This window comes from Nymphaea colorata, chromosome 1, assembly GCF_008831285.2.
Source record: "Nymphaea colorata isolate Beijing-Zhang1983 chromosome 1, ASM883128v2, whole genome shotgun sequence".
NCBI classification, from domain to species: Eukaryota; Viridiplantae; Streptophyta; class Magnoliopsida; order Nymphaeales; family Nymphaeaceae; genus Nymphaea; species Nymphaea colorata.
Window position 1 is genome coordinate 24833446 of NC_045138.2, and position 27537 is coordinate 24860982.

Below are 27537 nucleotides of genomic sequence, written 5' to 3' on the forward strand. Positions count from 1 at the left end.
CTCTTTTTTTTTTGTGTTTAATTTATTCAGAAAGCTTTGTGCACACACGCAACTCCCTGTAACCGTTAGATATTGACATAAAAGTTGGTCGACAAACCCAACGCACGTCCCTCTCAAGCACTAAATTCCCCGCTTCCTTCATTCATTATGGCGAGTGTAGAGGAAAAATCTCGTCCCTCCTTCAGAAATCGAGCGGAAAGCAGTCACGGGATCTCCGCACACCTTACCAAGAAACTGGTTCTTATCTTTCAACCTGAATTGCACCCTCTGTTCTATGACGAAAACACCTTGTGATAAATAATCACAGTGAATGTCAATTAATCCAGTCATTTTTTTTATAGAGTGTTTAGGATTTGAGTAAAGAACGAACACCCATCAATTTTAAGTGTCCAACATTTACTGTTTACAATCTTTACAATCTAAAAAAGTAACACCCATAAGAATCAAATTGTCTGACCATCTATACCTCGCCCAACAAGGCAATTTGGCTTCTTTTTGAGGAAAATCTGCAAATGTTGCACTTGTTTTCTGTTAGTAAAAGTTAAATATGTGCGGCTCTGAGACGAGGGATTCATGGATGCTAGTGTTTGAAAGGGACACGAGCGGTCGTGGTTTCTATATTTCATCCCGATGACATGGTGCTGACAGCTTTGTACCTCAATGCTCGTCATGTTGAAGATGATGGCGATGGATGTCGTGATGTGAGCATCTGCTGGCGATGTCAATGGCTGCCATCTATTTGGGTTGGACATGCAATTAAAGAGAAAATCTAATTGGTCAATTTTTGTGATCGGAGTAGGATTTGGTTGGTAATTAGGATGGATGCTTGGTGATAATCGCACCTTTTCCCCTAACTTAATTGGTCCGGTCGAGCATTGAATATGAATTCTTACCTCTTAATAGCATTAATCAAGAGACTAGGAAGAGCTCTTTAGATCTTGCAAGTTCGACTAAAACCTGGAGCTTGAAATAAATCAAGAGTTCAATATCATAATTTAGATCAATTTGGTGCTCTGAGGGACATAACATAGCTCCAGTTGAAGAGCTACACTGCCTTCATATTAGGCCTTGATGCAGCTCTAAACCTTGCGAACAAGGGAAAAAATGAAAAGAAAAGAAGGGAGGGTGAGTCATCTCCTCATTAGGGTGGTAGGGGTTTGCCTTACTCAAGTTAATTTGCTATAAGGATAAAAGTACAAGCATACCATGATTCTTGTTTGTTGGGTGTCCAACTTGATAATTGATTAAGGATAAGCTCACTGTTTAAGCTATTGGGTGCCAATTATTCGCCGAAATGCAAATCCAATTCACTCTTCTTTGGCCGTATATGATGAGACAGGAATTTCACAAGATGTGCATCCAAACAAAATCATCCTGATTTGTATCCTTAGATGTTGGAGTTGAAGTGTGTATACATTAGATGGTCGAGCAAAGCTCATGCCCAAGATTAGTGGCTTCAAATGGAGTGCCAGTACAATAATCAAGGCCGACCAGTATCGACAGTCCCTTAGGTTTGTCTAAAGTTACATGCATTCAGTATTTAATTTCTTTCTTTCTTTTTTCCTCCTCCTTCCGTTCGTGTATCTAAATCACAACTTGTGATATGTTGTAACTATTGGATACAAAGATTACGTAGCCGTTGGCCCAATGTGTTGATATTTTTTTGTTAGTACTTGTTTGTGTGTACATACTTTTGGTCTGCCAGTTTGCATCTGCGTGAGAGGACTCAGGCGTTCTTTCACTGATTTGTCTGTAGTTGAAGGGGTTGAAAACTTTGCCATTTTGTTAGAGTCCAAATCCCTTTCCTCTTCCTCTCATAGATTAAAGTAGTAGTGGCTGCAATCCCAACAAACAAGAGGAAAAAAGAAAACGGATGAATGTGAAAAAGGAAGAAGATTCCTTCCCTAAAATAAAGGCTCAATCGATGGTGTTCTTGGTAGATGAATCTTACATCCCACCTCCCTCCGCTTTCTCTCTAAAACTGTTCTCTTTTTGGTGTACGCCCACACAATTATTTCACCCCTTTGATGGTCATGGTTCCCGGGGGATGGCACGAATTATTGACCTCATGCATATCAACGTTGGCTGGCTTCCGCCATTGGAGAGGAGACGGAGGAGCGCCCTCACTGTCTGTTCCGGCCCATGGGGCCAATCAACCTGGGCCCTAATCAGGGAGAATTATTTTAACTATTCAATATGGAGAGAGAGACATCGAGGCGTACCTATCGAGAACAACTAGCGAAGGAAACATTGGGATTGATTTAACAAGGTGTTATCATTTGATGCAGGGGACCCATTTTCTTCACAGCCATATCTTCTATTTGGGTACACAAACACTTGGATTAACGAAAGGAAATCCTTCTGTAATTCCTGTGAACAGATATAGCGGTTAACCATGGACGATGCATCCTCACATCGAAACAGCAATTCAATCAAGACGCAAATAGCATTCTTTTTGCTCCTTTTCTTCTTTCTGTTTTTCCTTTTCTTGTTTTTTAAAGGGATTGTACGTCTGCAAGTCGTAAAACTGCTGTTGAAATATGCCTCCAATTCCCCACCACCATTCCCATTTTGGGCAGCAGAAATGGCTGGTCCCTTTCTTTCGCATGACAAGAAAGGCATATCTTTTATCAAAAATGGAATGGAGGGTCTTGATTGTTTCTGGCAGCAAAAGAAAGGAGAGGGAAAGAGAGAGAGAGAGAGAAATGGAGCTCTTTCAAAAAGCATGGCCAGTAAATACAGAATAGCTACTCTCCCCAGGCTATAGAGATGACAAACATGTACTACTTGGCTTTCCCCTCCCCTTCTAGTGGTGGGCCACGCACCATCAATTTTTTTTTCCTTTTTTTCTTTCCCTTTACACACAAAAGCGGCGACCGGAATTATGCACAGACTGGCCGGAATCTTTACACCCCATGGACATACGAGTTTTTTTTTTTTTTTTGAGTAACACGGCTCAATGGCGAGGCATGGGCCGCCAAATCACTGCAAATGATCAATAAAAGCCCTCAAAATTCGTCGGAAAGACACAAACTCAGGCCGATCAGCCGAAGAAGCCGGTCTGGCTCCAGACCGCATTCCGGACCCGGCTCATGTCACGACCCTTGAGAGTGCGGCCGGCCCCCTCCAAGACGGAGGTCGCCGAGCCGCGCTGCCTCGCGCTCTCCCGCGCCAGGTACTCGTGCGGCGGGACCCACTCCCGCTCCTCCTCCAGCGGCGACACCTCGTTCTCCGCCAGCGACCCCGGCGAGGGGTCGCGCAGGATCTTGGACCAGTCCGGCACGTTAACTGGAGCCGAGTGGCGCGCCGCGCCGGCTGGCCCATCTTCCACCTGCCGGAACTGCTGGATGATCATCGCGGCCGTCGAGGGGTTCCCTCCGCCGGCGACTGCCTCCTGAAATGCCAGTGACAGCCCGCCAACCTGGCGGTGCCCATCGGAGGAGGCGATCGGCCACCGACGGTTGCGCCCACTGCTGGTGCCGCCGCCTCCGGCGACGGCGTTCATCCGCTTCTTTTCCTCCTTGAAAGCCGCCGTCTCGTCAATTATCGACCAGACCTCGTCCTCGGCTAGCTCGCCGTCCCCGCTCCCGACTGGGCCAGCCGCCGGATACCCGAAGTTCCCGGTCACCCTCTCCCGCCCGACCCTCCTTCCCATCCCAAAACTCATTCCGGATACCTCCAGCATAATTACCGTACAGCCGGGAAAAAAAATCGAACTCACTGGACACTCGGCGAGACTTCCCCGGCCATCTCCCACGAGAAATTACGGCGACTCCACCGGTCGCCTCGGCCCCTTCCTTTATACATCGCTGCCGTCTTCATTTCATTTCATTTCGCCTGAATCTCGCCCTCATTTGATTTCCTCCACTCCACGTCAGCAACCTTCCGGCGCTACCGACAAAACGATGGAAGGAGGAGGAAGACGAGCGGACGGGCCACGTCGGATCTCCTTCCCTGACGGCGGGGCCCACTCCCTCTCGGCTGGCCCTCCTCCACGTGGAGAACCATTACACGTGGCGCCAAAACCAGCGCCTTGGTGGGCCCAGCTCAAAGCCCGGCCAAGTGGCGGGCCAGCCCGTGTCGATTGCGGGGGCTGACTTCTCTCTTTCGAAAGCTCAGCCGATATTTTCTCTTAAAAACATCGTGAACTGTGAAGCGTTTTGGCATTAAAAAAACCTCTGAATATTTCAAAATATCGCCGATATTTTGTCCTCGAACCGAAAAGCAAAGAACAAAATTTAAATCTTCCGTTCTCCCTAAAAACATCGTGAACTGTGAAGTGTTTTGGGATTAAAAAAAACTTCTAAATATTTCAAAATATCGCCGATATTTTGTCCTCGAACCGAAGTGTAAAGAACAATGCAAGAGTGGGGAGGAAACGCCTCGTCTCACGCAACGTTGTCTCGAGTGATGGCAACAAAACCTTATCATTCAGGCCACCCTTGCTGTCAACTTCTTCGCCTTTTTTAGGAAAGCGACGTCTCCTCCTACTCCTCACGCTCACCTGCTCACCCTCGGATTAATTTCTCCCTCTCTCTCCCTCCCCAACAAAATTTTTACAGAAGAGAGAGAAAGAGATCTGATGCATGATTGCTCCGGGACAAAGGTGGCTCAGGCCTTACACCAGTACTTGTTTGGGGAAGAGAAGGCCCCCGATCTACCACCCTCATTAAATCTGCATTTATTACCTAAGCGTACGCTCTTTTAAGCAAGCTGCCTAGGCTTTGGTTTTAGGCCAAAGATGCAATGTTTCTCTGTTTATCTTCTTGATTAATGAACTGTTGCTACATTTCGAGCCGCTTCTTCTTTCGAAGTTTCTGAAAGCCTCGTCACGTGGTGCATCGGGAACGAACTACCAAGAATATGCTTTCATCTCTAGAGCAAATAAAAAGTTACGACGACGTGCAGAGACCACAAATTTGGGGAAAAAACACAGTCAAAAAATTTGAAGGGGACTGATAGATAAAGGTACCCATCTACTGTCTTCGATTCAATGCCTCGTTCGGATTATGATCGGAAAATCATGGTCACGTAATCTTCACCGGACCGTGAGAAAGCGTCAGCTGTGTTTGTGGCTCTTCTCGCTTGAGATATCTCGAAACACATAAATTTTATGGTTCTTGGTCGCCATCAACAACTTTTTCAGATGGGGACCATGCAAAACTTATCGGCAACGGCCACAGCTTCTGCTTTCTGGTCGCTTGCGATCGTTTATTTCGCCTGTGACAATCAAATCTCCGTGAGCTTTAGCCGTTAAGGATTAACTTAGCTGCGAGATTTACCCGACCAATCTAAGCCCTGCATTTGACGATACCGAAAGCATCCGCATGTATATCTAGTACGAGGGACAAAAATTCGGAAGAATCCATCAAAAAGTGAATTTCTTTGATTGTGAAGTTTCCATACAGTGGCAGCCGGTTGAATCGTTGAAATCCTTACATTTGCTTGATTTGTAATGAGACAATCCTACATTTTGGCTCTATTCCTGCAGCTACTATCTGTAATCAGAAAAGGAAAACGGAAAGAGGAAAAACAGAGAAGGGAAAAAAAAAAAAGAAAAAGAAAGAAGAAAAGAGTGCTGGCCGCACACTGATGGACCTAATGAAATGCTAAAAGATCTGCTCGTCAATCGGATATATATCTCGAAGTTGAATAAACCATAAATTCTGCCTGTGTTCTCCATCCTTTCATATCTGTAGTCACAAGTGAAATCGACTCATTTCCGAAAATTCCCTGTCGTTCTGTTAGAATTTACAACTGCCGAACTTTGCACAAAAAGAAGAATCCGCCATCACCAAACTGTAGTTCAAAAAACCACGAAATCGTCATTGCCATGTTGAAATGGAATTTCAGTTTGTTGTAATTCGAAAATTTGGGATGCTTTGATTTCTCAACATCTGCCGGAAACTGAAAGATTGCAGAAACAAATTCCGGACTACTCTTAGCAACCAGAAAGCGAAGGGGGAACCGAAAGAACAAGTACCCATGCAAAGCAAGGAGCAGAATTATTGGGTGCTGTTCTTTGGCCAATTTGGCTGCAGCGTGACTGCTGCCGGCCCTTGTTCCTGTTTTGTACAGGCAGAAATATGCAGTCACCAGCCATATCAAATAATTGCTGTCCTTCCTTTCAATGAATAGAATTACGAGCTTCGTTTCGCTTCCTGTACACTAGGTAGTAACGAGCTGCTAGGCGCAGCAGAGGCACAGCCACAAACATGGAGTGGGGGCCCCACTGTGCTCCTGAGCACCACAGGGAGTGGGACCCCCTCTCGCGGCCCCACCGGTGAGACCAATCATGCTGACTGGAGGTGAACCAGCCAACTAATCGGCTAACCTTTTCGCCGTCCCTAGAGATTCCCCGATTTAGATTTGAAACCCTAGCAGCCTCCTAGTAGTCAGATGAAAAGTAAGCCGTCATGTGTATTGACCTTTTAATTTTATTATGATATATATACATATGTATATATTATATTATATATACACAGATAAACTTTTGACTTTATTGAATGATGATGCTAAAATTTTCACTGGGACGTGTTTGGAACCTGCATTTACTAAAGAAGAAACAACGATCAAGTTCTATACGGAAACAGGACAATAGGTCTTAAAATCTGCATCTCAGTATTCTTTCATAATGTTGAAAGTTTTTATTCACGTTGTTGCTGTGAACATGCACACCCTATTTTTACAAAAGAGGAAAAGTTCATGTTCGGATAATGTGTTGTAAGGGGCTTATTTATAGGGCATAACATAGCTGGTCGAATGAAGAAAACGATGTCATGAATGCTACTTTTATGAATTACAAATGGTAGCACCATAGCTGCCCAAGTCCCAAAACAGGCTTTAAACTTTGGCGTTCGATAATGAGAGACTTATATATATACATATATATATATATATATATATCACATAAAGTTTGGCAGAACTTGCAAATTCCATGATGGCAGTAGCTCTCTAGACTAACTTAGCATTATCTCTTTCTTTCTGGCAGTTTCAATATCCCGAAAATTAACAGTCTATTATGTAAGAGAAGATATGGCCAATTATTGGTGGCATTGCCAACTTATATATATATATATATATGTGGATAGTTACAGCAATGTCGTAATCAATACAAAGAAAGAGATTGAAGAGGGAGCAGTGGACGGATCAACCTACACCAATTAGTGGGCTCTTTGTTCCTTTGCATAATATCCCCTTTCTCTCTCTCTCTCTCTCTCCATTTGAAGGAGCAACTGGATAAGGTGCGTTGTCTTGTCTTAATCACACACTTTTGAAGCCCACAACACACGCCTTGTAAAATTATTGAAAGAACTTGTCCTAACGCAAAGACTTCTTCTGGGCGTGAAGGATCAGATTCTCACTTCTTTCTTCAATTGAATGTAAGGGCATCAAAGGTTTGGAGTGTTGGTTTTGTGCCACCTTGTCTTTTCCCTCTTTTTCATTTGCATCTCTTCCTTTTACTGCTCTTCCATAGTCATGTTTTTTTTCGTTATTGTTGCATTCATAATTAGCATTTAGGGCAGTTTGCAGAAAAGTTAACATGTAAGATATTTTATGAAGGCAGTTTGACAACATTAATACATTGTTATTGTCTCTTGAATCTATCTATCCCAAAAAATAGATCAGGTTCATGGAACACTTGTTATAATGTTTGATGAACCTATCTCATTTTTTAGGGCAGGTTCATGAGACAGTAACAACAAAATGTCACCAGCCAGTCATATAAGATTATATTAAACAAAAACACAAACGACCCCTGTGATGATGATAGATGAATTTTGTATATAAAAAGTTACAAATATATACTTTCTTAAGCAGAAAGCATATTCTAACAAAGAGTTTGCAGGTGTGTAATAAATCTTAGTGTCTCTTTTTATGAACTATAATGATATTGAACTAATGTTCTTATTTATGATGCTCATATGACAGAACACGGGAAATTTTATTATACATTTTTATACTCCATTATGTTGGTGCCCACCAATCATGCCTCAATCAGCTCTGCCCACCATAGTCCTTGCATTGTTGCTATCTTTTGCAAAAAAAAAAAAGAAAAACTCCATAATTTTGACTTAAGTTTCATGTAGATTTATTTTCTAATATCAGATGAAAATGTCTACGAGTTATCGGTTTCTTGATTGTGAACAACAAATTAAGAATAAAAGAACGTTTATTGTACGCTCTTATTTTTCTAATATCAGACGAAAATGTCTACGAGTTACCGATGGAGCCGGGGCTGATTAGATGAGAGGTGTTTGACATCCCATGTGTTGCAAATTTGCAATATAAGGGCAAACAGGGTGATTGGCATTGCATTTCATTTTAGGAGGTGGTAATTGTTGATAAAAACATGCAGGGAATTAAAAAGACCGGTTGGTCATTAATCTTATTGTTTTATCGGCTCTCGATAAATTTGGACTGTTACTCATCGAACAGCGAATCACTCTTTCTCTTTCTAAAAAATGAAATGTAATATTAAGTAAGCTGACAGGAAAGAAAAACCAAAAACCAAGGGAGTAAATCTAGTTAGAAGAAATGCTTTGAATAAAACTATAGAATAAAAATAACCTTCCTCTGAAACCATCTTCCTAGCAGTGGGTGGCATCAAACTTAATGAAATTTCGTAGCCGTTACGGTGTGGAGATAATAGCCACCAATATTGGGTCAAGCACTTATGATCGAGTCTCAACTCCAGCCCCGTTAATTAAATGGATCTGAAAATTTACATCTTAGTATGGGAGAAAAAATTGATGGATCTACTAGATTCTGATTAGAAACTATTTTTGAATCCGGGATCTATCACGTCAGGACCGGGCACGCACACAAGAAATCAAAGAGACTTTTATTTGTTTTCAGATGAAATAGAGCGGTAGGATTTATGTCAGCAGGATGTGAAATTTCGCTATGAGATCCAACTGGAAGATCTGGATCTAGAACCAGATTAATTCATTCACAAAATAAAATGGATATTTTAGTAATCTACGGCCCTCCTATCTTTTTTTATGCGACAATAACAACCCCAAGACAACCACGTGCATAAATTTAATTATTTATCTTTCTGATAATGAAAATATATTCAGCTTTCATAGAAAATAAGAGCGTACAATTCATGGCAACAATTTCCAGAAAAAAAAAAAAAAACCCTTATGAACAAATCGGGAAATGACATGCACGTTTGAGAATAGGGAAATATTATTGGCCCTCATATGGAATTTTCCTTTTAATTCCAGTTTCTACAATAAACCATGCTTTATGTGGAATGAGACCCATTATTAAAAAGGGAGATGTTGATATCACAATCATGCTGGTTTAATTTTGGTGAACAAATGGGACCCAGATTGGCCCCATTTATTTATTTCACTAACTAGATTGATGCCTGATCCAACATAATGCTTTTCATTTTCCCCCTTTCTAGGTTTTTTGACAAGTTAAAATCCATGAGAAGTAAAGGCATTGTTTTTTTTTTTTTTTTAGTATTAATTTGACAAGGGGAAATCCCTTTTGGGCTAAGAGACTTGGTCGCTTACCCGGCTGCGCTGCATAAAACCCTGAGGCTAGTATTTCTGCATCGGGGTGTAATGCATGCTTCGGCTTCTACAAGGGTTTCACGCTCCTGAGAATTAAACCGACTGTCCCTCTATCAACCACTGACCCCGTCCATTGCGCCAAACCCTTTGGGGCTAAAGTAAAAGGTGCTGGTAGTTCCAAATTTCCAAAGATGAAAAGCATTTGTGGGATTTGGTCTTCTAATAAAATGATATCAAAGTGAGGAAGTCTTGAGATTTCCTTTCTACGGTATTCATCTTCTCAGTGGATTGCTTGAATTTTTTTTTACAGTCAAGTTTATTTGATAGAGTTCCGGAATGCGTTCCTCTAGATCAGAAGGTTGACTTTGGTTTAATCAGACAAAATGTATGATATGTCGTCCACCATCAATTAGTTGAAAACGAAGACGAAAGATAATATAGGAAATGTTTGTTTGAGAGGAAGGAAGAAGAAGACGGACACGTCATTACTAAAAGGATTTGCTTTGTGACTTGACATCTAATTAAGAAATCAAATCAGATTAGGTTTCAAGAAAAGACTTAGATATTCTGTTCTAAATAAATGTCCGATCGGATATTATCTACATGACCAGTTTTTTTTTTTTTTTTTTATATATATATATATTTGATATCCATACATTTCGAAAGTTGGTTCTCGAAATGGCATGTCTTTTTCTTCCTCCATATTTGAATCCAAATACGCGAATATCCAGTAATTCCAATGTAAGACGAGCTGATCTGATGAATCCAATCCGTTGACATCCCGACTTTTAAGGTCGAGCCTGGACCAGTTATATACGATACCTCTTCGACTGGCAACTTCTTTGCAACTAAAAATTTCCTAACCCTAAAAAACCTTGATTAATTACCATGATGAAGTGCTTAACACTAAAATTTGGACAATGGCAGATTCAGTAACAATGGCTTTTCCTATAAATATGTGGTTGGTGTGGTGGGATTGATGATATACCTGACTTTTTCGGCTTCAAGATAATCACATCAAATATATTACATATAATTGAGCATTGTGGATTAGGAACCTAAAAATCGAGGGGTTGATGGGAGAAGTATAATGCACAAATGGGAAGTCACAAATATTGTTTTCGTGTTTTAAACAGCGACGTTGTTTCAAGTTATAATTCTATGAGTTTGAAAAAAAGGGAAAAACATGGTAAATTTTTAAAAATTAAAAAAACATTAAAAATTAGAAAAAAATAAATGAAAAAATAATAAGACAACGTCAAAAAAATAAATAGATAAAAATCAAATAAAAACTACAAAACAGAAACAAACAGTTTGACGTTAAAAAGTATAAAAAAAGCCAGAAATGAAAAAAAGGGGAAAAAAGATATTCGCATTTTTTTTTTGTTTTGGCATTTTTTAAAAAGAGAAAAGTGGCTTGCCATTTTTGTAGCTCACATATTTTCACGTTTTTAACCCCTTTTTTTTCCGAAAAAACAAGGCGTGACTATAGACAAAAAATTGTCTTCCACTAAGTCTTTGGCATCATTTAAAGTTTTAACTCTGTCACTTGTATTTATCAGCTGTTATAATTATATTTTTGCATGCACAGATTATACACTTTCAGAACTGCCTCCCACTCAATAATGTCAAGTGGGGTTGTGTATATATATATATATATATATATATATATATTCTGTTTTATGAGTTATCCAATAAATTTAGTGGATAATTAGAAGGAATCATATGAAAAGATAAATATAACTCGTTACGGAAAAATATCATGAAATGGTAATTTTTGTTGCGTAGCATCGATCTAGTAAACTATTGATGAAATCCATCAAACATCCATACTTATTTGACACATTTCCAGAACTATTTATATAAATATAAAGACAGAAAGAGGTGGTGGGCTTGTGGTGCAAAAGGGGGGCTCTTTTTCAGTTTTAACAAATTAGTAGTGAGGACAAAAATGAATAATTTGTTCTCTTAGAATTTGCATATATCGACAGCTGCACATGTCATTGCGCAATACACCGCCCGCAGTATTCTTCTGCCTTTTGTGAACCAATTCCATGGCCCAACTAAAAAAATACAGATCACCCAAACCAAGAAATATCTTGGGAAGCCACAAGAAAGAGAGGGAGAGAGAGTTTAAGGGCTGACAGTATACCCTCTACTAGTCCTTGGGCTAGAACAGTATTGGGATGGATTACTTATATAAGTCTTCTTCGACAAATAGAGATTGTAGTTCAGTGTCAATGGTTAAAGACAATGATAAATCTTGTTTAATGAACTAGAGAAAAATCCACTCCCCCTTGATTTGAGCCTCAATTCTCAATGGTGAAAGGTTCTCAGCAACTTTAGTGAACGTTCAGCAAGTCCAGAGTATTACAGAATCTGTAACCTACAGATGCAACTCTCTGCTGCAAGATGCACAGGTTTCTTCTCAATAATATCTGACACTTGAAGATGCGGAACAGTGCAGGATTTCACAAGAAAGCTGCCACGGCTGACACCTAAGTATAGTTGGCAGCATTCATAAAGTCGAGAGAATGTTACAGAATCTGTAATCTACATATGCAAACTCTCTGCTGCAAGATGCACAAGTTTCTTCTCACTAATAACTTAACACAAGAAGATGCGAAACCATGGAGGATTTCGCAAGAAAGCTCCCACGGCTGACACCTAAGTATAGTTGGCAGCCTTCATAATCTGAGAATGGTCGGTGCACGAGCCTCCTTGTGACACCTAAACTTTCCAGGAATAAAATTTTCCTTTGTTCCCCATTCACATTTTCCTCATTGTGGTGCTGGGATGCCCGTTGCGGTCGGCTCTGGCAATATCATTATTTAATTCCATCATGGACAAAGAAGCAGATGCCCTTTATGAATCTTGAAAGAGTGCTGGTCACCTGAGCATTACAGAAAGAGAGTATCTTCGGACTCTGTTCCTCTGTTTTGGGATGAAAAATTCCAAATTAGACAATTTGTTTCCAGCTAGAACTTCCTGGACTTCTTCTCAACGCCATGTGAGACAAGTACGGAAGTTGAATGTGTTCAATGTCAATATGTGAGCAAAAAGGGCAGAATCTTTTAATAATTCAGATGCTCACAGATTCATCGTTTCCACTGCAGCATGGCACTGTGAATTTTGAAATTCAAATGGACAGAACAGTGTATCTAATCGGCGAACATGTGACCCACGCCTTTTCCTCCAAAAGGCATGAGAACAGTTGGTAAAGAGTCATCCAATTAGTCCATTTCATATGCAACTTCTATTGGCTAAAGCAATTCGGCACAGTCTAATGTCAATAAGCATAGTAATCAAGATAACAAACTAGATGTTGCCCAGTAGCGTCTTCTCAAGCTGTTTGCCGGATTGAAGCAAATTTCTTGGAAATGCGTCTTCGTGGAATCACAGTTCGTCTCCCATAATCCATTTTGTTTCTTCAAAAGGGAACTGCCATAGTGTGTGCATCTAAATATTAACAAACGTGCTTTCATTTGCGACAATAGATGCACCAGTCATTCACTTTGCGCACTTTGAGTTGCCAGTTGCTCCTCATTTGCTTCATCTTTGCGTCTTCTGTTCTTTAGTGTAATACGACTTTCATTTTTCTACTGTACATACTGTATCTAATATTTATGTATCATTTCTTGCTTGATGTTCTTCACTTGTGCACCGAATGTACTTGGAAATGGAAGAAGAAATAATGTTCTCAAAGTTGATACAGAATGGCAAAAAGCAGAAAGATGTAAATATCGTCCAGAAAATAGTCCCTTTACGTAAATAGCTTGTATACACGCAGTAGTTTGTTAATGATCATCCTACAAGATGTGGACTATAAGAGATGAACACAAATTTGCAGATACCATACATCAAGATTTAGTAACCGCAGCATGACAAGCTAACTCTAGGAGCTGATCAGGTCACTCCGGGGGCTTACTTTCTTAAAGTGAAAAACCACGAGTGTGCAGAGATGGAGATGAATCTTGCCACCTTGGTGGCGTTTCTTCCTAAGAAGGTCGCCACCGGCACCGGGTGCTATAATCTAGGGGTGGGTATCTTAATCTAGGGGTGGGTATCTGGCCGGGCCGGAAAATATTTTTTAATTAGAAAATAATATTTTTTAATATAAAATGTATTTATTAAGAATAAAAATATTATTAAAACAAAAAAATTAAAATATATATATATATATATTTAGCTTACCGGGCCGACCCGGGCCGGGATTTTCCTCGCCCAAACCCAGCCCGATGCCAGCCTTACTATAATCTGATCTCCCCTAATACAATTCTTAATAGGAGCATCTGCTTGTGCCATGCATGTCAGAAACTGTTTATCTTGGATTCAGGAATCAGCGGAAATTTGGTGAAATGCAAAATCACGCTCTTGAAGTGTTTGAATATTCCATTTGATGGTTGGTCTCGTCTAACGATTTCCGAATTGATCATGGGGCTCGAAGGAGATGCCCATGACAACAGAACCACTGATCAACATGGTGACCGTTGATCTTCAAATTTGTGGTAAAGATGTTAGGGCAGTTTGAAGTTCTAATTTGACAGATGATCTGCTGGCATGTTAAGTATGTTCCACTTGCATCAATCAAACTACATTTGTCATTAAAATTCTACAAAATGTTAGTATATTTCCTTCGAAAATGCTTCAAGGTGCACCCACCAATATTCGTATAAGCTTTACTTGAAAAGCTGACATGCTTGATCTTTCTGTGTATCATTTTCCTGTTTTCGAGAGTGTTGGATTTGTAGATCTCTGATCCCCATGAAGGGTAGGATTCAGATCTACTAAGTCATGGGCACTTGCGATAACAACTACCGTTCGACTTCATGTGAAGTGGTTATTAACGATGTAACTAAAAAATCAGTAAGAAGAGGGAACTAAAGAACAGAATTGTGTGCATACAAGAGAGTGCGCCATGTCCGTTGTGATTCTGTGCTGGTGTTCTTCAATAAGAGTGCATTTGCCCTAATAACAAACTGGATTGTGAAAACTATAAGATGTTTCCCATTGTGAATGTCGTTCTCCCTGTCGAGTCCTTCACCAAGTGACGACCTTTTGAAAGTTAGCTTGCATGAAAAGGTATCTGACTGTTCTTCTGTTGAGTGTCGGATCGAGATATACTTACAAAGACCCCAATGAAATGGTGGTAATGATAGTGTAAAACTGGTTTGCTATATTATCAACCCCATCTGTTATGAAATCTTGCTAGATGTTTTGATCAAATCAGATTCTTCAAGTATTACCCCCCATGTAATTGTTTTGAAAGCAACACATCCTTCAAATTGTAATTGGAAAGGAAAAATATATTTTGTACTGTAGAAATTTACGGCAGCAGTTGTTTTTATGATGCATGCAGTCGGGTTCCAATGGTGGGATGTGATTTTCATGAAACAAAACAAGCGGATCACTTTCATGAGGTCCAATATGATCAAAGCTACATTCAACTTTGAGATTCATCAGATAATATGAAGACCGTAGCAATGCCAAAATCCTCTTGGTTGCAACAGGATGAGAGCTGTTTGCTATAGTGGGGTCGCATGGATCTATGGCGACACAGTAGAACAAAAGCCTAAGGTTAATTTTCAATCATTCCTTTAGTTTTTGTGCGTCTACGAAGCAAACCTTGCAATTTGGTAACAGAAATGTGACGAAAGTTTTTAGGAAATCAATTTCCTTCATCAAAAGAATTTGTTTCCAGCTTGCTTCCTGCTTCATACACCTGATACCAGTGTTTAGCTGCTTGATTGGTAGTTATTCGTCTACCTTAATCTTTTTTCATTTCCACCAAAGGCTATGTTCTTATCGAGCTTGTCTAAACAGGATTTGTCAGAAACACCTCCACCCTTCGAGGTCCTTTGACTGCTAGACAGAATGCTTACTTCAGAGCATTTCTGCTCCTTGTCATTCCATGATTATGGAGTGGAGTGACTAAAAAGTGTGCTCGAATTTGCTGTGCTTGACGCCCCTTGTTTGACAAGGTACAGCACCTTGTTCTTGTAAAGGGTAACGCCAGGAACAGGATTCGCCAATCTTGCTGCAGGTCAGTCTCAGTCTGTGTTTGTAAAAATAACACACGCCCTCTCTTTACGCTTGGGAGTTTCCCTTAACGCCAACTTCAATTACTTTGCGATGCAATGTCTCGCACCACCAAACTAGTGTTTGAGTGAAATCCAGCATGGCTCTACCCTTACACACGAAGGCCAAACTTTTATAAGGACAAGGTCTACCAAATTAGTGTCTTCTAAGTTCTCTGTCATTTTTTATTTTCCTGCTTAGAGAGCGTTCGATTCTTGTTCTTGGCAACTCTAGAGAAACAGGGAGTTTTAGGAGCAGGAGGAACATATACAACTGCCATACATAGTTGGCAAACCGTGACTCAGACATCAGATAAACGAGTTGATTCGGCGGGGTGAAGTCATAAATCTTTATAATGCATCTTATCTATAAATAGATGAAAAAGTTAAAGTCTGCTAAGATTTCATACTTAATTTTTCATTTCATCGACTAAAACCGAATAGCATGTAATACGAGTATATGTATATACTTGGTAAAGTTTTTTATATTTCACAATTTAGAAGACAACAAACTTTAGAATTCTGCAGTACAAGACAAAAAAGAACATGTAATTAATTGACAATCACAGCTGATCTAACTTGTGGCCCAGTAAATAGACGATCCTAACCGATTCGAGGGACTTGCAACTTGAATCGTCGAGTTTGTCAACTATGCCGCGATAAAGTGCAAAATGCAGGAACATGTGGCTCTGGTGGTGCTTGACATTGACCCCAAACCAGACACATCAAAACCAAACACATCAGTGACCTCTACACCCCCTTTGATAAACTGAGACAATGTTGATGCAAATTTAATAGGTGAGGTGAAGACACTTGATATATTTCCAATGATAAGCCTTCTAGCTGCCATCACGTTATGCAGCTGAAGGCATGGCACAGTCAGTCCACGCATGTGTGAGTCAGTCAAGTCTGGTCAATGGCCGAACCAAAAAGCTTTAAATAACAGCAGCAGGCGGGTTCCTCAACGGACCGGTGACCGACTCCCGTGGTCCAAGGTGTCTCGTCGGACACATTAACCCAGTTGCACTGTACATGCCATGCAAAACGGACCCAACTAAACTGGACCCTTCGAAAGGACGAACACCTGGTGGGTGCATCCTTGCATGTGGTGCGGGCCTCGATCTCTATCAAACAATGGCGAACACTGAGGACAACCCATTTTGTCGGTCGGAAAATGTTTGATGCGTTGAATTCGTTAGACCATAGTTGGCAAATTCGAGACTCAAATTTGCATCCGTAGATGAGACGATTGAGTCACCGGGTCAGTGAATTGTCATCGAGTTTTAAAATAACTTGAATCAGCGAGTTAGGCTGTGTCAAGAGCGAGTCGGGCCGAGTCAAAGGTGAGTCAGGGGCAAGCCAGACCAACCTTAACTAGTGCCCATGTTTTCTAGCGGTTCGGGCTGACTCGAACGAATCCTAAGCCAACTTGATGAGTTAGCCAACTACGCACTAAACTATACTACAGTTGATTTGTTCAAAGAGGAATAAATAAGTGCGAGTTAGACTTTTAGAGGTTTGACCAGTGAGTCTAAAATTGCGTCGCTCTAATCTATAACTTGTATGTAAAACCTACCCTCTTTTTGTACACAAGCGTAAACCCTTTGCGTCGAACTAAGGACGTGCTGTTCCCCTACCAAAGAAACAAGTGTGACTGTTTCACCTACCAAAGAAGCTCAGAAATGATGAAATAAAAAAAAAAAAGGTAAGAAAACATGTTCCAGGCTTTAATGTCCAGAGAATTCTGAGTAAAGAAATTGATAAAAGTGAATTTGAGTTTGACCAATCTTATGACGCATACGGTTTTTGTTTCAAACGATCAAGGACAATGTGTAGGCGAGTGAAGACAAGGTTGATGAGCCTAGTCGATTTAATGAGCTGCTGGGCCCAGTCCCTTGTGGGCCTGGCATTGACTTGACTAGGTCCATGGGATGTTGTCCTAGTGAAAAAGCAGACCCACTATTCTCATTTTCTCTAGTTTTTTTTTTTTTTTTTTCTCTTGTGGAGCAGTCTGGGGCCTTCCACATTTAATGGCATGGAAACGTCCTCATCACAGCTCGTCCATTTTTCAAAATTTGCTTTGTCTTTTTTAAGTGGAAAAATTATTATTTTTAAAATTTAGCGTTATAGAAGTTGCGTGTTTTATACATATTTTTAATGTAGACCGCAAGGGCGTTTGACGAAGTCAAAATTTTAAAATTAAAGTTCTCATCGAAGATGAAATGAGAATTGCGTTTATAACAGAGCCAGCGGTCTACTAGCCACTGGCACAAGCTTAATTAAGGTGTGTTTCTTACACGGAGGAAATTTCAAATCCAGAGATTTGAAGTCTAACATCCCATCAAATCATATATTAGAGGGGGTTTTAAGAGTGGGGTGGGGGTTCAAAATTTGAAATCCATGTTTCTAGTTACTATAGAGACCCGATTATCACATAACAAGGATTTCAAATCCCATCACGATCTCAAATCTCCGTGGAAACAGGGTGCACTTGATAGTCGAGAGCGTTTTGTTCTGAAGTGGATTTCAGAAAAAATATTATTTTTCGGGCATGAACGCAGGTCCGATCAGGCTAGGTTCCTGGTCCGCTGCCCAGCTCTAACACCCTATTTGGTTGGAGGGAAAGGAAAAGAAAGAACAATCAATCATTTGTTTGGTTGATTAATTAAAAAGAAGAAAAATGAAAAAAAAAGGAGAAAGTTTGTTTGGTTTCATAGGGAGAGAAATGGAATGGAATTCTAATAAAAAGGAAAAGTCTACCACTTTTTACCGTGTATACCCTTTCCACCCACCCGCAGAAGAGACATCAACCGACCATGCATGGTTCTTTTTCTCCCTTCTTGCCATTGGTCAATACTCCGACGAACTCCAGCTTTGTTTCTTTCTTTCTTTCCGCGGAGACTTGAATGGCATTTCACAACCACCCCTTTGCCAAAATCAAGTTTTTGTCATTTTTATGTCATTCAATTAGTGCACATGAAAATGGTGTTTTGTTTGATTGATATAAATTTTTATCATATTTATTACTATAAAATGAAAAGTCAAGTGTAAGTAGGGTCTTTTTTTTTATTGAATCAGGAAATCAAATTAAAAATATTTTTATTTGAATGATAAATTTTTGAATGTTAGGGATATTATTATAAAGTATTATAAATTTTAGCCGTTCATTTCCTTCCTTTTTCCTATGTCGTCCAAACAAACATGGTTTTAGCAATTCTTCAATTTTATCTAAACAAGTTTTATAATGATATAATCACATCTTTCCTTTCCTTTCCCTTTCTCTCATTCCAAACAAAGCTGAAAGCCCACGACCGTTCGTGTTAATTATCGGTAGTGAAGACCGCGAGCTTCACTATTCTGATTTTAGGATCGATAGATGCAAATTCTTTTTGCACAAACAAGAGATTTGTCTTGCCCAATCTCTATGAAAAACGTCCATGAGAGACAGATGAAGATTTATGGCGAGAAAACAGAAGCCAAAACTCGATTTTCATTAATCTCTCTAAAGGCGTTGGGGAGTCTCGTAAATAAGAATATAATGGAGGAGAAAAAATAAACCCTAGTCAAATATAGATGGCACATCAGATCCAAGATCGAAAAAATAAATGCTAACGTGAAAAACTAAATAATAAGTATAAAATATGGATCTAATGAACCATCGATAGGACCTCGCTCCGGAGTAGGCCTAGACCCCTTCCTACAGCAGGTCCTATCCCCAAGATCGCTTGAGGGAGACTAAAACGAACTTACTACAAGGATTACTAATGGAAGCGAGGCTAAACAAGCACAAGAGGAACAATCTATTCTAACTCAATTGGAATAACAAGACAATAATTCAAGCACTAAAAACAAGCTAATTCACATACTAGTATCTTGCAGCCGGATCTTAGGCCACTGGCCACCGGAAAACTACAAGAAAACTTGGATGAAAATGCAAGTACTAAACTAAGATGAACACGTACCCAACCAAGGTTAGCTTGGTGTTCCTGCACCGAGACCACGGGATGAAGACTACTTCCCAGGTACTCCAGCTACAGAGGATGAGAGGACTGATGCTGGTGAAGGTTGAATTGTGCAGATGTAAGAATCGCCTGTCTGAAGTCCAACAGAGTGCCAATGTTCCCTGCTGCATACAACACCTAGCTGAAGGCACAGGCACGTGGTGCGGTCTGTGTCGCCGACGGAATCACTGGTAGGAGATGAAGGCTTCACCGGATGCTGGCTGGGCTTGCACACGAACTGGGCTCGGTCTAGAGCCGGATTGAACCTAGCTACAGTCAGTGATGATAGGCTCGGTCTAGAGCCCGGACTTAATCCTATGTGTGGTTGGCTAGGGTAGGTCTAGATAGTGGTGGGCTTGGTAGGTTTGACTAGGTTTAAGTAACTTGGGTCTAGTTGACTAGGTCTAGGTCAAGATGGGGAGGCACGGGTATGGATCGACTAGATACATGGTAATGAGGTTTAGAGAATGATTTCGGACGCGGGATTGGGATCAAATGTGGCTGTTCGGCACTCCTAGTGAGTGTTGACCTAAGGTGGGGTAAGGGGACCCGCTAGGGTGAGGTGGAGTCCAATTGTAGACCTCCTCACACTCGGCTTAGGTGGCTTCTAGATGGGTCAGGGATTGGAGCAAATGTAGGGGGGATTGGGATTGGTGAGAGAGTGTGAACGAAGGTTGGTTCCACCAAATGTGGAGGTGATAAAGAAGATCGCCTCACTCCTTGCCCAAATGTGACGAGGTGGCGCTTCTTGATGATTTCCACCCAGATGTGGGAGATTCTCTCTCTCTCTTGGACTTGGCCCACGAGCTGGGATGTTGCCACGTGTTCCAGATGTAGGGTAGTGGATGGAGGACGACCTAGAAAGAGATCTCCTCCTCCAACGGCTTAAGGCTGAAGATTTTCCCAAATGTGGGCCAGCTGCTCTTGAAGATGAAACTTGGGTGGTCACCAAATGTGCCACACGTAATGACATAGTTGCCCACCCAATTGCTGGCACAAGGGCGAATTAGTCCACTGTTGGAAGACGCCCAAAGGTGGCTGGAATTTGCAGGTTTTCCGGCAAGCTTAATTCAGGCTCAAATCTTGCTCAAAGCACGCCAGAATTGCACGGATTTCTTTCTTCTTTTTTTTCTTTTTTTTTTTTTTTGCGGGCGATTCTTTTCTATCTTTTCTTTTTCTTTTTCTGCCTTTTTCACTGAATTTTCTTCTTTCTTTTTCAACCAATTGAAAGCAAGCTTCAAGGAATAATTCAGGAAATCTGAGAAATCCCTTGTGACTCGTAAGAACTAGTTTAGGGAAAGCTTCCACCGTGAAATTGGTCTGAGACTCTCGGTTGTGACTCGAGGGAATCAGGCCACTCCTTTGGTCGAATCTTAACCCAAAATAGTCCAACGGCATTGCACAAGTTCAATTCTAAAATCTCACGCACTAACCTTTAGATTGCTGACATGGACGTATGCTGCCCACCAAGGGAAGTTGCAGCCTTCCCGAAAGCAATGCAGGCCTCTATTCTCCTTTGATGTTCAAGGAAGAATGCACCTTTGAATGCTGGATTTGGGGTGGGGAAACCGTGAGCTGTTGAAGACGCAAGGGCCGATGCACACTTTGGATTCTTCAGCCACCAAGCCGCCGGTCGAGGGGTTGAGGAAAAGAACAAGAAACTAAGGAGAGGAAGAAGATTGACTGCCGGTTATGGAGAGGCTTGCGTGAGGGAAGTAGCCAGCCAAGGCTGACACTTGAGGGAGGTGAAGGTGAAGAAGGGGGCACACGAGAGAGAGAGAGGGGAAGAGAGACGTGAGGAGAAAGAGAGGTGAGGGGAGAGGGACGTGTAGAGAGAGAGAGAAACTTGGCAAATGAAATTCAATTCTCTTGATTGCATGTGAAATCCAAATTACACAAAGTTTAAATACTAATCTAAGTGACTCAGTTCACAGATGGATCGAACCGATTCACTTTAACTCAGATACAAACTATCTCGGTCCACACAACTTGAAGTAAAATGCATAAACAAATGAATATGGAATTGGGCCTATTGCCCCTATCTACCTAGGTTCATTCTAGACCACCACTAAGGACCTGGATCAAGACCGACACTAGGATGAGCTAGACCTAAACCGGAGCTGAGACTTTCAATTTGGCCTTCCTTAGTTGAATCTGCTCCCAACTGCTGGTCATCCCTAGATGTTTCCGGACCTAGAGCCTTTGCATCTCCGCCCTCGCCACCCTCTGCTCGTGCACTAAGTCCTGGTTTAGTCTCCCTGGCTGTCACAATGCCTTGCTCATCTTGTAGTTCCAGTCCTTCAACCCTGGCTCGACTACTCTCGCCGTGTTCATGCTCGCTCCTAAGAGGAGGCCCGTATCAATGGTTGAGTTGAACATTGATAGATCACTACTAGAAAGAAGCTTCCAAGAAAAGTGAAGCCGCCAACTCCCACAACTCAAGGTCAACGTTACAAAAAATCAGTTCTACCTTGAATCGGTAGAAGGAATCAGCCGGTTCATCCATTCAGCTTAATCCGTCGCCAATCACTTAAAAATATCTAAAAGATCATTTCAAAAGTGAATAATATACAAATCGAAAAACCATAAAAAATAGCTAAAAACCGACTTGCGGCACCCTCAGCCTCAAATTGAATCGGTTTGCCACCGTTTCGATTCGAATTGGCAGATTATGGGAGTCATGTTTTATTGTGTGGGAGCCTCATCTTGTAGGCTAGTAGAGAGAACCAACTCAATTGTTTTTACGTTGACATAAAAACTTTTAAGTGTTTTACAAAAAAATATTTAAAAATTGATATTTGAGTTCATACCAAAATTTAGAAACTTTAATTAACCCTTCTCAACCCTTTTTATCAAAAAGTAGTTTTTGCTTCACTTTTAACATTACATAAAAAAGATCCTTTTTGATAGGAAGAAAAGAAAAGGCAGTTTCCTGCCAAAGAGGTCCAAACAAATGGCCCTTGAAAAGTTCACAAGTACAATTTTCCCAAGCAAAACTTGCGGCGTTGACATGAAAGTTTGTATGCGAGGACAACTTGTCATTACTGTCGACATTTAGTAAATGGATATGCATTTGTGATAGGATGTTTGGATGCTTCAGCCTCTTGCACGTAATAATTTTGAAGGATTTTCGTGTGCGTATATGTATATGTATATATAAAAGGGTGGAGCAATTGGGGGCTTTGGCCCCCTCTCAAATTTTTTTTTTTAAATTAATATGTAAATTTTAAAACACTTTATTTATGCTATATAAAAGATTTTGAAAAATCGGTTAAATTTTAAAACTATATTTAGGTCTTGAAAAATTTCCAGTTCCGCTTTTATATGCATGCGTCAGCTATGTTGGTCAGCAAACAGCCTTTTGCGGGGAAATATCTTTCTTTCTTGCATAGATGAATGACTGGAGGCAGCTACTAACCACACAACTTCGGACCAGTATGAGAAGCCACCTAGAGCCATCCCTTTTTTAATTTGAAAACGATATGATAATTCACTGTGTCGTTTTCGCTGATTTGATTGGTGAAGCCTCTTTCCGGGCATCCATATCTTCATCAAGATCAATTTTCTTGGAAATTCAGTGTATTGACTTGGATAAAGCTTCGTCTACGGGCGTTCCATATATAAAAAGGATTCCATTTGCCTCGAGCAATAGCACACAAATGCGAGGCAGCGCTTCTCCTACCTCAGGACCGCCATGTCTCGAACTGCCATCCATGGATACCAGCTTGAGATAACAGGTACCATGAGCACCATCCCTACCACCACCACCATCGTCATCATCTTCATCCTCATCTCTGTGGTCGTGGTTAACAATAGCCATGCCGCTTGTTTTTTGTGAAAGGTTACTGATTGTGGTGCTTAAACTCTGTTCATGGTTGTTTCCTTCAGTTGTTGGCTGCTGGGACTTGAGGGATTCATCAACTAAGTTCCATGACCAAGACCCATATGTACGACTTGAATATGCCAACATTGCTGTCAGGACACAAGTCTGCAAAAGTAAGCAACCTTCTCTTTCTTCGGTTAAAGTTTGTGCCAATCGTTCATTCAATTCCGAAGGTTAATCAGGAAATACAACCCGTAATTGATTGGATTGAAAGAGTAGATCCTGCAGATCAGAACAAGGCCGGCTATGGGCCAACTATCACACTCGAATTTCCCAGACATAGAACCAATCGACAAGCAGAGCTATTTATTGAAAAAACAGGTCACAGAATAGACCATAATGTTAGTGCTTCCTTGTTGCCTCATACAGGAAAAGCTAAGGAACCCACCTTCAATCAGAAGTTCACTTTCGTTCTTTCTGAGGGATGTCACGATATTGGAGTTGCAGTTTGGAACAAGAACACCATGGAAAGGGACTATCTCATTTGTACAACGAGGTGAGCTTCGTGATTCGGTTCCCTCTTTTACCATAGCTTTATCACTATCATCATCGTCTTCATCGTCATAATCATGTATTTCCAGTTTAAGATCAAGCTACTAATGCAGGGTTCCTCTGGCAACGGTACTTTGTAATGGCTTTGATGAGGCATGGTGGCCACTCCAGTATGAGAACAGGTACCAAATCTCACGAATTCTGCTAAAGCTACCGCTCAAGTTGAAACTTTTCTTTTTCAGTTTGGCTCCAATCCATTTTTTGATCCTTATTTTCCTTGAACGTCTATGGACTCAGACCTGCAGGACAAATACATCTGCTTATGAACAAGCTTGCAGTTCAGGTAATATTCTCACCAATTGTCTCGTCTGGTTGCTTTCTCTCTTTACAGTAGCCTCTGAGTTTATTGATTTGGTTTTTCCCTTTTTCCTTTCTGATTGTTCGAATAACCGAGTGCCATAAAATTGGTGATTGCAGAGGAATAATGGTATGGGATATACCCTACCTGTTCCAGCTGAACTTCATTCTTCTCGAGAAGCTGCTGTTCCCTATATGGCATATCCACCGCCCTCTTTTCCTATTACAAGCCAGCCCTTGCCCTCAATTCCACAGCCTGTTCTGCTTCCTTCAACAGAAAGCAGATCAGTTTCGTTCATTACAGCCCAGCCGGTGCCTCCTCCTCCTCAAAACACTGTGCTGGTTTCTCCGAGAAAGGCATCCATAGATTCCATACCCTTTAACCCTTCAGCTCCTTCAGCACCAGAGGAGTCTTTCTCTTACGATCCACCGCCTCCTCCCCCGCCAATTGTGGTGCCTTCATCATTTTCCCTGCCATCTACTGATTTGCAGAATCACTCAGCTCCCGTCAGTCCTCCATCCCAGATTCCACCAGGATATCTAGGTAAGACCTCTGCTTCTCAAAGGATGATTTCTGCTGGTGAATTCTTCTTCTTAATGGCATGAAGTGATTGGGAGGGAAATTGTATGGTAGGTGGTCCTCTTTTGTATGATCAACTTTTTTAGTGATAAAAGTTTTCTCTGTGGTTAATCTCCTTTGCCAAATATTGGTGAGAGATTTTTTCCCTGTCCTGCTTTTTCTTATACGAAAAAGAAATTGGTATGTCTTGTGGTCTACAAATGAGGAAGGTTGCGTGCTCTCATCCTCTACACATAATTTTCTTCAATAGATTGACATGATAAGAAACTTCCCAGAAAGATTGTCAAGCTTCTGTAATATTCAAGGAAGAGTTGGAGCTTTCTCCCGTGGCGTCCCAGGAGTCACATCAGTAGCACCATCCGATTATGGCTATGGCGACCGTTTCGTTTGAAGTGGTCAAAGTTACAGATGCCAGAGGGCAGCACATTTTCCAAAGGAATAACAACCAACATAGGGTTTCTAGGATATCTAAGCTGCTCTGTCTCTCTTTGTCTCTTCCTTTCCACTGCCAATAACCATTTTGGAAGACCAATTTTTTTGTTCTTATTCTCTAAGCGTCTTTTCGCTTGCAGAAGACAGAGTTGCGAACAGAAAGGTGGACGCCGTTGGAGGTACAATTCAGTCTCTTTCTTCTTTCTTTGCTTTACTACCGCCTTTGATGCTGAAACTCCTTTTACTTGTTTTTTTCCTTCGTTCTCTTTCAGAAGATCGAAGCCAATGGACGGAGGTGGAAACTTTGAATCCTTCTACTAACCAACCCGTAGTTCAAACAACTCTACCTCAGATATCTGCAACCAGCTTGCGCCAAAGGAACTCCAAAAGAACGAGAACCTCAGAGGAAAGATACAGCGCTGCAGAGACCACCAAATCCCCTTCCAAGCCGTCATCATCGCTAGGCGGCAAAGCCCGGCTGCGTATCTTTGTTTTCTGTTTACTTCTTACGTTATACTTGAAAGTGGGATTCCAATTCCCCAATCTTTCTTGGTTAGGATCGTAGCATGAAGTTAGAGGGTGTATGGTGAAATACATGTTCTTAACATACATGCTCCAAGAATACCATATTCTTGTTTGAGAAAACATGGTGCAATTACGCGCTGTTTTTCTTGGAACATGTGTTATATATTTTGTCAAATATCATCTTAGAGTTTGTAAAGGGTGTTCATATTTCAGCCTGAAGATGGTTGTCTTGTCTTCCTGCTAATGTAAAATGTTTAGCAACATGGTGAATGTTGAATGTTGCTGAGAAATGGTGCTCAAACCATTCTGTATCAATGGAAAGAAGTGTTTTAACTGATTTAGATTTGTTACTGGCCATAATTTTCCTATACCCAGAATCATCTTTTGCCATGGCCTGCATCAATGTGTGTTTGATCACATCGAATCATACTAATTGTTTGATTGCATTGGTAATCAGACCCGAATTTGGTTGCATTAGTTAGATTCCAAGTCCAAATTGAAATCCAATTAGTAAAAATTAAATAATTAAGGGTCCCTAGCATGTCAAGTGCACAAATATGTAGGGTCAACTAGTAGTTTTTATGGGATTGTGTGGGCAAATATGTAGGGTCAACTAGTAGTTTTTATGGGATTGTGTGGGCAACTGCCCACACATGCCAACATGTGGCTGCACCCCTGACCGTGATACCTACTTGGGGACCCTCTCATAGTAAATAAGACAGTTGGGAAGGGCCCATAACAGCTCCACACTGACCCACTCTAATGAGTAGGACAGTTGAGCTAAAAAGTTCATAAACTCTTTCTTTAAAAGGATATTTGGCTATATTATTGGTATACATGCTTTTTGAAATTTAGAATATATGTTTTCAAAACATTATGCTTTTGTTTCGAGAAAGGTAGAGTGATCAACTTTAACGTTCGACTGTTAGATGTTTAATGACAATTTAATGGTGACGGCACGTTTTTTGCAATAAGAACACAGTATTTTTGAAAAATTATTTTAACATGTAGTCTGATAACGTGTTGAATTTTGCATTTCTATAGACTTACTTTCTTTTATCGTGTGAGCTGCTCAAGTGATATATAGGGATGTTTATGTGGAATCAAACATTACATACTCTTGTCATATGTCTAATTAAAATGTATTTCTACTTGTCAAGTCAATTTATCTTTATTAGTAAGTAGACATAAATCGGTATAAACTTATAAGACAACCCAGAATATCAAGATCAAAATGATTTTATATAATCTTGGAACTGTTAGATTGGACCAAAATCAAAAACTTTAATCAGGTTTATGCCTACCTTCCTGGCTGTCGATTTAGCGTTTCAGCTGAATCAGTTATGAATCGGCTGGAGATATCAATTTTTAATGGGAGGTGCTTCAAGGTCTTGAATTTTGATTCTAAAATTATAAAAGAAAAATTCCACCTCAAATTAGAATTGAAATGAAAATTTTCAGCTTTAGTTTCTTTTTATGGTGTGGAATCTTGATTACAAAATGTAAAATGACGTGTTTGATAAAATATGAATTAAAATTCTAGAACTCATGAATTAAAACTTTCATGACTTGTGCGTCATAGAGAGATGAAAAAATTCTAAAATGTTAAAATCATAATTCTAACGTGTTTGATAAAATATGAATTAAAATACTAAAACTC

At 40.6% G+C, this 27537-nt stretch overlaps 2 protein-coding genes across 3 annotated transcripts; one reads left to right on the plus strand and one right to left on the minus strand.

Moving 5' to 3' along the window:
- Window positions 1-3043: 3043 nt before the first annotated feature.
- Window positions 3044-3667, minus strand: LOC116267835 (uncharacterized). The gene has a single exon (XM_031649793.1). It carries the CDS (start codon window positions 3665-3667, stop codon window positions 3044-3046), a length of 624 nt encoding a protein of 207 aa, XP_031505653.1.
- Window positions 3668-23185: 19518 nt separating this feature from the next.
- On the plus strand, window positions 23186-26218 carry LOC116246464 (formin-like protein 7). Of its 2 annotated transcripts, none has more exons than XM_031618354.1 (8): window positions 23186-23345; window positions 23497-23604; window positions 23861-23987; window positions 24097-24165; window positions 24281-24326; window positions 24461-24884; window positions 25493-25531; window positions 25625-26218. In XM_031618354.1, exons 1-8 carry the CDS (start codon window positions 23303-23305, stop codon window positions 25915-25917), a joined length of 1149 nt encoding a protein of 382 aa, XP_031474214.1. In that variant the 5' UTR covers window positions 23186-23302; the 3' UTR covers window positions 25918-26218. The 2 variants fall into 2 exon arrangements, with proteins under 2 accessions (XP_031474214.1, XP_031474215.1); XM_031618355.1 differs by having other exon boundaries at window positions 25628-26218.
- Window positions 26219-27537: the final 1319 nt, after the last annotated feature.

Coding starts and splice junctions, on each gene's coding strand:
- LOC116267835 (XM_031649793.1), bottom strand. CDS start 3,667: ATGAGTTTTGGGATGGGAAGGAGGGTCGGGCGGGAGAGGGTGACCGGG.
- LOC116246464 (XM_031618354.1), top strand. CDS start 23,303: ATGTCTCGAACTGCCATCCATGGATACCAGCTTGAGATAACAG. Junction 23,346..23,496: donor ATACCAGCTTGAGATAACAG/GTACCATGAGCA, acceptor TGTTTCCTTCAG/TTGTTGGCTGCTGGGACTTG. Junction 25,532..25,624: donor AAAGGTGGACGCCGTTGGAG/GTACAATTCAGT, acceptor GTTCTCTTTCAG/AAGATCGAAGCCAATGGACG.